General features: G+C 43.5%; 1 protein-coding gene across 1 annotated transcript in view; it reads left to right on the top strand.

Moving 5' to 3' along the window:
• The window catches only part of LOC109929702 (cilia- and flagella-associated protein 54), a 160,714-nt gene that overhangs the window by 39,555 nt on the left and 109,146 nt on the right, over positions 1-12,013 (top strand). Inside the window, exon 7 of the mRNA XM_048610552.1 lies at positions 1,564-1,712. Within this exon, the coding sequence (XP_048466509.1) occupies positions 1,564-1,712 (149 nt within the window). The remainder of the gene's footprint in view (positions 1-1,563; positions 1,713-12,013) is intronic.

Below are 12,013 nucleotides of genomic sequence, written 5' to 3'. Positions count from 1 at the left end.
CAGTCAACAAACATTAATGAAAGGGATGAGATTCCAGAAGGTTGGTGTCTAAGCTCTGACCTTTGTAGTTGCCATTGGAATATTTCAAAATTGTGGTTAACTGTTAGGTCAGTTAATGTTAATTTTAAATCTGAGATAGGTAATATCTTTCCTTAACCACAAGATATTTAAGGGATATGGGTCAAAGATGGTTTGTGGATTTAGGCCACAGATCAGCCATGATTTCATTGAACAGAGGAACAGGCTTCAAGGGCTAAATGCATTACTCCTACAAGTTTCTATGTAACTTGCATCATGTGATTGGCCATTTTTAGTACAGCAAAGGTCACTTTTGAAAATTTAAACATGGAGGTATGGCTTTTAAAATAATTTTAGAACTTCTGAGAGTGAGTGCATGTGTCTCAGTGTTCTTTTTAGGCAACACATCAGATACCCAACAAAATGGGAGGATTGTGGCTCATCTCACTTTGTGAACTCCAAAGAAAGTTTTTCTAATATATTGTCCCTTTTCATGAGTTTTATTACTTATGTCTAATAAATGCTTCATCTACATTCAATGTTTTGATGATGATATTTGGCAGTTTTTCACTGAAATGCATTTTAGTACTTCAAAATAAAAATTGCCTCAAATAAATGTTGAAACATTTTAAAAGTAAAAAAAGGAACTTCTGTAACAATGACAATGTGTTACAAATCTATCGGGAAAATGGAAAACTATTTGTGAATAATCTCCACCCCATTTCAGAGCCTTCACACGCGGTACATTTCTTCTTATTTGAAAGCATCCTTTAACATAAACTTGTTGGGAAGAAGCAACCAGCTGGAAACAAGCTTGAACCCTGTCTGATCACCCTCCCTGCACTCGTGGGATGGGGTGCAGGGCTAAACTACCCTTAATTATCAATTCCAAATTGAAGATTAATTGAAGCATTCAGTGCTGCTTTGTTAAATTCATCCAATCATATAATCAGCAAAACAGAGATGAAGGCCCCATGGTGTCCATGCTAGCCTTTGACAGAAGTAATTCACACACTGTCCATCCCCACTCTTTCTCCGTGTCCTTAAATATTTGTCCCTGCTCAGATATTTAGAACATTTAGAAAATGTAGAAACATTTACAGCATAGAATAAAGTTACTCTGTCCATTTTGTCTTTGCTAGCTGAAAAACAAACAACCTGGCCTGATCTAATTTTCAGTACTTTAATCGGTACCCCTGGAGGTTACAAGATTTCATTGCACATCCAAATTGCCTTTTGAATAAGTTGAGAGTTTCTGCCTTTGCTAATCTTCCAAGTAGTGAGTTTCAAACCCCTACCACCCTTTGGATGAAGAAAAGAATCTCCTCTTCTTCCCCCTAATTGTTCTACAAAGTACCATGATGTGGCAAAAATACGTAATGAATGATAACTCTTATTACTCAGCAACATGCTATTTGTCTTGTTAAAGTTTATTTGTTATCTTGTATTTGTTGTAAGTTATTTAGGTAATCTTGTGTTTTTAGTATATCCATGATTTATTTCTCTTAACATGTCAAGGTAAACTAGTTCCGTTCCATATTGCAGGTGAAAGAATTATAGATCTGGATACTGATTTTGTGGATATTACACCTGAATCAGATTATGCACAGGAAACCAGAAGAACATGCCAACCACATAAAAATGAACTGGACATTTATTCCTTAAGTCACAACTTAACTCTGCCCCAGTTGAAGGTAATTGTACACAATAATCAGTGGTAGAAATACTTATATCTAAGTAGTAAACTACAAAGCTGGTTGAATTACATCAAACCGAAGGAAGTCAAAATCTTTGTGAGGTGTCCAATTTATTTTTAGTTCTTTGTTAAGACTCAGTTGCGAAGAGCATGCTGATAATCAGGCCCCAGTGTTCCACAAGTAATTGTAAATTTGTAAACATCCAATTAACTCATCAAGCTGATCAATTTGCTTGACTGATTTGATTTAGGACAAAAGTAATTCACACCAGGTTTCATCATTCGTAGAAAAATAATAATTTATTGTAAACAAACTTATTCCGGCAAGTAAGATTGGATTACTAATTTACTATCCTGCAACTTAAACTAGACTGCTTTAAAACCTCAAACACACATACATTTAATTACAAATAAGACAAACAAAAGACAGATTGTTTGACACAACTATTATGAGTGAAAAAGTATAGACAGGAAAAACAAAATTCTGTATATCAAAAGTCTTGGCCACAATGTAAAATTTAATTCTCCATTCTTTTGATCACAGCAATGATGACATAGTTTTGGCTGCACAGCAATAGTCGACCTGTGATTCAGTGGCTGATTGGCTGGACCTAGGTCTTTTTTTGTAATATAATCCTTTCTTTTGAGTCTATAGGTCTTTTTGTCCTTTGACTCAAAACAGAAAGAAGGAAGAGAGAGAGAGAGATGTTTTCTATTTCCTGATTCTGGATGTTCCTAGCTGTACTGCTCTCACAAGTCCATAACACACTGCAACTAAATGAATCTGAGGACTATCATCAGGCAGGTTGTCCTTGTGCTGCTCTATTTCATAATATAACAATCACACTGCACCAAAAGCAACAAAGTATTGAGGGACTTCAATATGCAGGTGGGCTGAGAAAATCAGGTTGGAAGTGGATCATAAGAAAAGGAATTTCTGGAATTTCTGCATGATGCTTTTTTTTTTGGAGCAGCTTGTGGTAGACCCCCACCAGGAAATAGGCAATTCTGGGTTTGGTGATGTGCATTGAGGCAGACTTGATTAAGGAGCTTTAGATCAAGGAATCCCTTGGGGACAGTGACCACAATATGACATAATTCACTGTGCAGATTGAGAGGGAGAAGCTAAAATTAGATGTAGTAGTATTACAAAGGTAACTACAAAGATATGAAGCGGAGATAACATAGTGTGGAGCTGGAGGAGCACAGCAGGCCAGGCAGCATCGGAGGAGCAGGGAAGGTGATGTTTCAGGTCGGGACCCTGCTTCAGAAGAAGATTTCTGAAGAAGGGTCCTGACCCGAAACGTCAACTTTCCTGCTCCTCCGATGCTACCTGGCCTGCTGTGCTCCTCCAGCTCCAAACTGTGTTATCTCTGACTCCAGCATCTGCAGTTCTTACTACCTCTACGATATGAGGAGGAGCTGGCCAGAGTCGATTGGAAGGGGAGCCTAGCAGGGAAGACAGTGGAGCACTAATGGCAGGGGTTTTGGTGGGGACATCAGGAGGTACAGCAGAAATTCATCCCAAGGAAGAAGAAACATCCTAAAGAGAGGACAAAGCAACCATGGCTCACAACAGAAGTCAGGGACAGTAAAAAAGCGAAAGAAAAAGCGTACAATCTGGTGAAGATTGGTGGGAAGCCAAAGGATTGGAAACCTTTTAAAACCAGAAGAGGATAATTAAAAATGCAATAATGGGGAAGAAGATGAAATATAAGAGTAAACTAGTGAATAATATAAAAGAAGATTACAAGAGGCAAGAACGGACATTGGACTGCTGCAAAATGAGGCAGAGCTCGGGAAGCTGAAAACTGAAGGTGGATAAATCACCCAGACCGGATAGATGCACGAGAAATCTGAAGGAGATTTTTCAGGAATCACTGGAGTCAGGGAGGGTCCCAGAGGACTGGAAAATGGCTAAAGTAACACCTTGTTTTAGAAGGGAGGGAGGCAGAAGACAGGAAACTATGGGCTGGTCAGCCTAACCTCAGTCATTGTTAAGATTTTACAGTTCATTATTAAGGATAAGATTGCAGAGGACCTGGAAGTGCATGGTGAAATAGGGCTGAGTTAACACGGCTTCATCAAAGGGAGGTCATGCCAGGAAATTCTGTGAATTCTTTGAGGAGGTAATGAGCAATTAGATAAAGGAGAGCCAGTGGACATGATCTATTTGAATTTCCAGGTGTTTGATAAGCTCTTTTTTTTCCTTTATTCATTCATGGGATAAGGGCGTCGCTGGCTAAGCAGCATTTATTGCCCATCCCTAATTGCCCAGAGGGCAGTTAAGAGCCAACCACATTGCTGTGGGTCTGGAGTCACATGTAGCCAGACCAGGTAAGGATGGCAGTTTCTTTCCCTAAAGGACATTAGTGATGGGTTTTTCTGACAATTGACAATGGATTCAGGTCATCATTAGATTCTTAATTCCAGATTTTTTAATTGAATTCAAATTCCACCATCTGCCATGGCGGGATTCAAACCCAGGTCCCCAGAATATTATCTGGGTCTCTGGATTAACAGTCCAGCGATAATATCACTAGGCCATCACCTCCCCATCAAAGGTGTCACACAGGAAGTTACTTAATAAGATAAGAGCCCATGGTGTTAGGGGCAAAATATTAGCATGGATCGAGGATTGGCTTACTTTCAGAAGGCAGAGCGTGGGTATAACGGGGTCATTTTCAGGATGGCAGGCAGTTACTAGTGGACTTCTGCAGGGGTCAGTGTTGGGACTACAACTATTTACATTACAAAATAAACATTCTGGACAAAGGAAATGAGGGCATTATTGCTAAGTTTGCACATGGCACAAAGATAGGTTGAGGGTTAGGTAATGTTAAGGAAACAGGAAGGCTGCTGAAGGACTTGGATTGGCAAGGATAGTTGGCAAAGAAGAGCAGATGGAATATAATTTGGGAAAGCATTTTATTAAAGGGGAAAAGATTTAGAAATCTGAAGCATAAAAGGCCTTGGGAGTCCTATTTCAGGATTCTCTTAAGGTTAACATGCAGGTTCATTTGGCAGTTAGGAAGGCAAATGCAGTGTTAACATCCATTTCAAGAGAGCTAGAAAACAAGAGCAGAAGTGTACTGCTGAGACAGTAAAAGACTCTGGTCAGACTGCATTTAGAATATCGTGAGCAGTTTTGGGCCCTGTATCTGAGGAAGGATGTTGTGGCCTTGAAGGAGGTCCAGGAGAAGTTCATGAGAATGATCCTGAGATGAAGGGCTTGTACTTTGTGGAGCAGTCAAGGACTCGAGGTCTGTACTTGATGGAGTTCAGAAGGGGGCTCTCACTGAAGCTTACAGAATATTGAGAGGCCTGAATAGATTGAATGTGGAGAAGAAGTTTCCATTAGAAGGAGAGACCAGGATCTGAGGACACATCTTCAGAGTCGAGGGATGATACTTTAGAACAGAGATGAGGAGGAATTTCTTCAGCTAGAGGTTGGTGAACCTGTGGGACTCATTCCCACAGAAGGCTGTGGAGGACAAATCATTTAGTCTAATTAAGACAGATAGATAAGTTTTTGTATCAGAGATAGTAGGAACTGCAGATGCTGGAGAATCTGAGATAACAAGGTGTAGAGCTGGATGAACACAGCAGGTCAAGCAGCATCATAGGAGCAGGAAGGCTGACGTTTTGGGCCTAGACCCTTCATCAGAAATGGGGGAGGGGAAGGTGGTTCTGAAATAAATAGGGAGAGAGGGGGAGGCGGATAGAAGATAGATAGAGGAGAAGATAGGTGGAGAGGAAACAGACAGGTCAAAGAGGCGGGGATGGAGCCAGTAAAGGTGAGTGTACGTGGGGAGGTAGGGAGGAGATAGGTCAGTCCAGGGAGGACGGACTGGTCAAGGGGGCGGGATGAGGTTAGTAGGTAGGAAATGGGGGTGCAGCTTGAGGTGGGAGGAGGGGATAGGTGGGAGGAAGAACAGGTTAGGGAGGCGGGGACGAGCTGGACTGGTTTTGGGATGCGGTAGGGAGAGGGGAGATTTTGAAGCTTGTGAAATCCACATTGACACCATTGGGCTACAGGGTTCCCAAGTGGAATATGAGTTGCTGTTCCTGCAACCTTCGGGTGGCATCGTTGTGGCACTGCAGGAAGCCCAGGATGGACATGTCATCTGAGGAATGGGAGGGGGAGTTGAAATGGTTCGCGACTGGGAGGTGCAGTTGTTTATTGTGAACTGAGCGTAGGTGTTCTGCAAAGCGGTCCCCAAGCCTCCGCTTGGTTTCCCCGATGTAGAGGAGGCCACAACGGGTATAGTGGATGCAGTATACTACATTAGCAGATGTGCAGGTGGACATCTGCTTGATGTGGAAAGTCTTCTTGGGGCCTGCGATGGGGGTGAGGGAGGAGGTGTGGGGGCAGGTGTAGCACTTCCTGCAGTTGCAGGGAAAAGTGCCAGGTGTGGTGGGGCTGGAGGGGAGTGTGGAGCAGACAAGGGAGTCACGGAGAGAGTGGTCCCTCCGGAAAGCAGATAAGGGTGGGGAGGGAAAAATGTCTTTGGTGGTGGGGTCGGATTGCAGATGGCGGAAGTGTCAGAGGATGATGTGTTGGATCCGGAGGTTGGTGGGGTGGTACATGAGGACGAGGGGGATTCTTTTTTGGTTGTTGTTGTGGGGACGGGGTGTGAGGGATGAGTCGCGGGAAATGTGGGAGACACGTTGGAGGGCGTTCTCGACCACGGAGGGGGGGAGGTCGCGGTCCTTGAAAAACAACGACATCTGAGATGTACGGGAGTGGAATGCCTCATCCTGGGAGCAGATGCGGCGGAGGCGAAGGAATTGGGAATAGGGGATGGCATTTTTGCAGGAAGGTAGGTGGGAGGAGGTGTATTCTAGGTAGCTGTGGGAGTCGGTGGGCTTGAAATGGATATCCGTTTCTAGGTGGTTGCCCGAGATGGAGACAGAGAGGTCCAGGAAGGTGAGAGAGGTGTTAGAGATGGTCCAGGTGAATTTACGGTTGGGGTGGAAGGTGTTGGTGAAGTGGATGAACTGTTTGACTTCCTCATTGGAGCACGAGGTGGCGCTGATACAGTCATCAATGTAACAGAGGAAGAGGTGGGGTTTAGGGCCAGCGTAGGTACGGAAGAGGGATTGTTCCACGTAACCTACAAAGAGGCAGGCGTAGCTTGGGCCCATGCGGGTACCCATGGCCACCCCGTTTATCTGTAGGAAGTGGGAGGAATTGAAAGAGAAGTTGTTGAGGGTGAGGACGAGTTCGGCTAAGCAGATGAGGGTGTCAGTGGAGGGGGACGGTCGGGCCTGAGGGACAGGAAGAAGCAGAGGGCCTTTAGGCCATCTGTATGGGGAATGCAGGTGTATAGGGACTGGACGTCCATGGTAAAGATGAGGTGTTGGGGACTGGGGAGTTGGAAGTTCTGGAGGAGGTGGAGGGCGTGGGTGGTGTCACGGACGTAGGTAAGGAGTTCCTGGACCAAGGGGGAGAAAATGGAGTTCAGATAGTTGGAGATAAGTTCGGTGGGGCAGGAGCAGGCGGAGACAATGGGTCGACCAGGGCAGTCAAGTTTGTGGATTTTGGGAAGGAGATAGAAGCGGGCGGTGCGGGGTTGGGGAATGATGAGGTTGGAGGCCGTGGGTGGGAGGTCACCTGAGGTGATGAGGTTGTGGATGGTTTGGGAGATGATGGTTTGGTGGTCAGGGGCGGGGTCATGATCAAGGCGGCGGTAGGAGGAGGTGTCGGAGAGTTGGCGTCTGGCCTCGGCGATGTAAAGGTCAGTGCGCCATACTACAACTGCGCCTCCCTTGTCCGCGGGTTTTATGGTGAGGTTGGGATTGGAGTGGAGGGCTGCACGTTCTGCGGGGGAGAGGTTGGAGTGGGTGAGAGGGGTGGAGAGGTTGAGGCGATTGATGTCTCGACGGCAGTTGGAGATGAAGAGGTTGAGGGAGGGTAGGAGGCCTTGGGATGGTGTCCAGGAGGAGGGGGTGTGTTGGAGGTGGGAGAAGGGGTCAGTAGTGGGAGGGTTAGGTTCACGGTTGAAGAAGTAAGCGTGGAGGCAGAGGCAGCGGAAAAACTGCTCAATGTCCAAACGTGACCGGTAGTCGTTGATGTGTGGTTATTCATTGATAAGTTTTTGATTAGTGAGGGGTCAACAGTTACTGGGAGAAGGCAGATGAATGTGGTTGAGAAATGTCAGCCAAAAACAAATGACAGATTAGACTTGATGTGCTGAATGGCTTAACTCTGCTCCTAACTCTGGTCTTATGGTCTTGTAAAGCTAAATATGTACACCACTTGATTTTCAAGTCGCAGAAATTTCGAGGTATTTAGCTATATAGCAGTGACTGACTTGCCTTCCAGTTTATAGTCCGAAAGGAAAGAAATGTGTTCCCTAGAATATGCTGTGTTTTTTTTCAATTTGAACTGATCTATCTGGATATATGTGACAATGAAGCACAAATATTGTCCATGTCTTGTTATGCTGACACAGGTAGAATTCCTGGATCTCTCCAACAGCACTGTGTGTATTGTGGTTGGTTTGCTCGCCGAGCTGGTTCGTTAGTTCGTAGACATTTTACTACCCTGCTGGGTAACATCATCAGTGCAGTATCCAATGAAGTGCTGTTGTGTTTTATACTCTGGGGTCCATTCGATTTGATTACCTCATTTCCGGTTTTCCTTCGCAGTGGTGTATATATAGAGTCTAGTTCTATGTGTTTGTTGATAGCCTTCTTGGTAGAGAACCAGGCCTCTAGAAATTCCCATGCTTATCTCTGTTTGGCCTGTCGTAAGATCCTGGTGTTGTCCCAATCGAACAGGTGGTTCTCCTTTTCCGTGTAAATGGAGATGAGTGAGTATTGGTCATGTCTTTTTGTTGCTCGTTGGTGTTCATGTACTCTAGTGGCCAGTTTTCTGGCCATTGTGTGTACCTACACCTAATGAACTACTGTATTTCAAGGAGGCAGCTCACCACCACCTTCACAAGGTCCATTAAGAATATGCAATAAAGGTGGTGTTGAGGATTATTAAATGAGCCATGATCTCAATAAAAGGTGGAGCAGACTCAATGGGTGAATGGTCTACTTCTGCTCCTTTGTATTATGGTCTATTAAAAGAAAATGTCTTATTTATCTCACAATTGTCATTTTCAAAACTGTGCAAAAGGGAGACACAAATTCATAAAAGCAAGAAATCAAATAGTTCCCTAAATGAGGGTTGGTTAGGAAGAACAGTCTACAAAAGTGGAAAAACCTACCTGTTCCTTGAAGGAATGAGTGGTCCAGACTTTGTATTTTGGCAAACTGATGTTTATGTCAGAGGTTATCTCATGAATATCAATGCAGATACCTGGGTGAGTGTCACCTTCCATGTATCCTTCAACTACTAGAAATATTTCTGATCAGATGAAATATTAGTCTAACATGAACCCTGGTTAAGAAAAACTATCTATAGTCGACAACATTGCAACTATGTGTCCAGGAGATATAGTACTTAAGCCACTCTCAGGTATATAGGACACCAAATAATAGAATATCTACACATACTTCACAAGCAAGGATTTTTAGTCTTGAGTAAAAATGCATGCCTTGACCGAACTCCTCTTCAAAAATGGTGAAAGAGTTTAAACAGCAGAAGCTGAGAAACTTCTTTGAACAAGGTTACCTTAAATTATTTATAGCATTAGGAGAACTGAATACTGAATGCAATATTACACTGAAGAATGATGCGAAATCTTCATGTTTTTATACATCTAAGGAGATGTGCATCTTTTAATGAAGCAAGTTGAGAAGCACCTTGTAGAAATTACAAGAATGCAACTAGTCACAAAACAAACCAAATGGTTCTTAGGCATGGTTACTGCACTTAGCCTGGTGATACTAACTGAATTTATGTTGATCTTTTGGGAGAGATAAGATTTTTTGAGAGAAATCCACCCACCATCTTTGGTTTGTGATAATTTAACTAAACCGTGTAAAAGTAAAGTTTTCATGAAACTCAACACAAATTGTGAATTCTGGCAGGTTTCATTGGATGAGCAATCCAGATTGCTTACTAAAATAAAACAAAGAACTGAGGAATCTGAAGATTTGAAATGAAAATGGAAATTGCTAGAGCAACTCAGCAGGTCTGGCAACACCTTTGGACCTTTGGAGAGAGAGAAGCAGAATTAACATTTCGAGTACAGAGACTGTTCTCTAGAACAGTTCTGATGAGTCACCAGATGCGAAATGTTAACTCTACTTTCTTTCCACGGATGCTGCCAGATCTACTGAGTTTCTCCGGCAATTTCTGTTTTTGATTTAGGTTACTTACAACTTTCATAACTCCATTTGGAAGATTTTGTTCCAACAAATTATCATTTGGGATTGCCTTGTCCCCAGAGACTTGTCAGCAGACTTTGTACAATATTTTACAAGGTCTTCATTGATTCATTTGCCACATGGACAACATATTGATACATGGAGAAACAGATGAAAACCATAATCAGAGTGTATGCAAACAAAAAGGCTCACTTTTAATGATGTGTGAATTCTCCAAAGAATCAAATGTGGTTCCTTGGAAATATAGTCAACAGTGAAGGTATTGTTGCTGATCCTGAGAAGACCTAAGCCATTATGTAGTTCCCCACTCTGACATCCAGGACCCACAGATTCTCAGGCAAGGAAAAGGAGTAATTTTACCCTTTCTTGACAAGTAAGACAAAACCCTAGAGTCAGCCCTTCAAAAAGATGTAACAGTTGTGTTGGAATGTATCTCAAGAAAATGCCAGGTTACAGGAAGAGGGTAGGGGAATGAGTCAGGGTGGGATGCTCTTCGGAGGGGTGGTGTGGACTTGTTGGGCTGAATGGCCTGTTTCCACACTGTAGGGATTCTATGAATTCCATGAAAGAATGCTTTTTAGAGGATCTAGAACATGGTGAAATCTATGGATGTCCTAGCACTCTATAATCCATCCTTTCCAACTATCTGAGCAGCTGAAAATATGCTAATAAGCCATGATTGAGTTGGAGATTCTCTTGGTTACATGGACTTGGCAAAAGATTTTCAGGTTACGTCCTTTATTTGAACGTGGTCAGAGAAATGAATCATAGAGTTCCTGTATATTTACTGTGAAGGAACCAGCAAGGATGCCTCCAAGAATGCAAAGGTTTTGACTTCATCTCACAAGGCTCACATATGAAGCAGTATGCATGAAAAGTTGCAAGCACTGCCAGATGTGCAGTTCAGAATGATGACCAAGAGCCCTATCAGGGAAGATATTGAGCTTAGTCACAAAATCAAGTCATGCATTCGGTCTGCAACAGTATAGTGGTCACCAAGCCACAATCAGCTTAGTCAAACTTATCAGGCACAATTGAAAAACTAGGGAAGTCTTGATCTCAGTCAGTATTTTGTTGAAGTTTGGCCAGACCAAAGGTCAATTGGGTTAGCCATGAAAACATATTTAGAGCTCAAACAGCATTCTACAATTCTGGATGTCAAATGACTGGTCATACCAGCTTTTCTTCAGGAAGTTATCCTGGGGAACAAAAACAGAAGTGCTCAAAAAGCTGAGCAAGTCAGATAGCATCTGTGAAGAAAAAATCAGAGTTAATGTTTCGGGTCTGGTGGCCCTTCCTCAGAACTTGAGTACATGGGCAAGGATTGGATCCGGGGAGAAAAGACTGAGTCATGGTAGGAGGAGATGAGTTCTGTGGGGCAGGGGCAGGCTAAATAATGAGTCTGCCTGAACAGTCCTGTTTGTGGATTTTTGGAAGGAGGTAGATGCAAGTTGTGCAGGGCTGGGAGACTATCAGCTTGGAAGCAGTGTGGGGGAAGTCACCAGATGAAATGAGATCAGTTACTGTAGTAGATACAATGGCCTGATGCATCATGGTGGGGTCATGGTCCAGGAGGAAGTATCTGAGAGCTGGCGCTCAGCCTCTGCAATATAGAGGTCAGTACACCAGACTACAATACCACCAACCTTATTGGCAGACTTAATAACAAAGTTAGGGTTAGATCTAAGGGCAGATGGAGGGCAGTCAGTTTGAAGGGAGATAGTTTGGATTTGGTGAGGGGGGCAAAGAAATTGAGGCATCCAAAATCACGTTGACAGTTCTCAATGAACAGATCAAGTGCAGGTAAAAGGCCAGAGGGAGGGGTCCAGGTGGAGGGAGAGTGTTGGAACTGGGCAAAAAGGTCTGTGGGACGGGGAGAGGACTCTTGTCCAAAGATATGGGCACGGAGGCGAAGACGGTGAAAGAAGAGTTCGACATCATGTTGTGCCCGAAATTCATTAAGTTGGGGACACAGAGGGATAAAGCTGAGGCCTTTGCTGAGTACAGAAC

This window comes from Rhincodon typus, chromosome 22 (genome assembly GCF_021869965.1).
Source record: "Rhincodon typus isolate 14 chromosome 22, sRhiTyp1.1, whole genome shotgun sequence".
In the NCBI taxonomy this organism is placed as follows: Eukaryota; Metazoa; Chordata; class Chondrichthyes; order Orectolobiformes; family Rhincodontidae; genus Rhincodon; species Rhincodon typus.
Note: the sequence above shows the minus strand (reverse complement) of the source record. Positions and strands in the feature narration are given on the sequence as shown.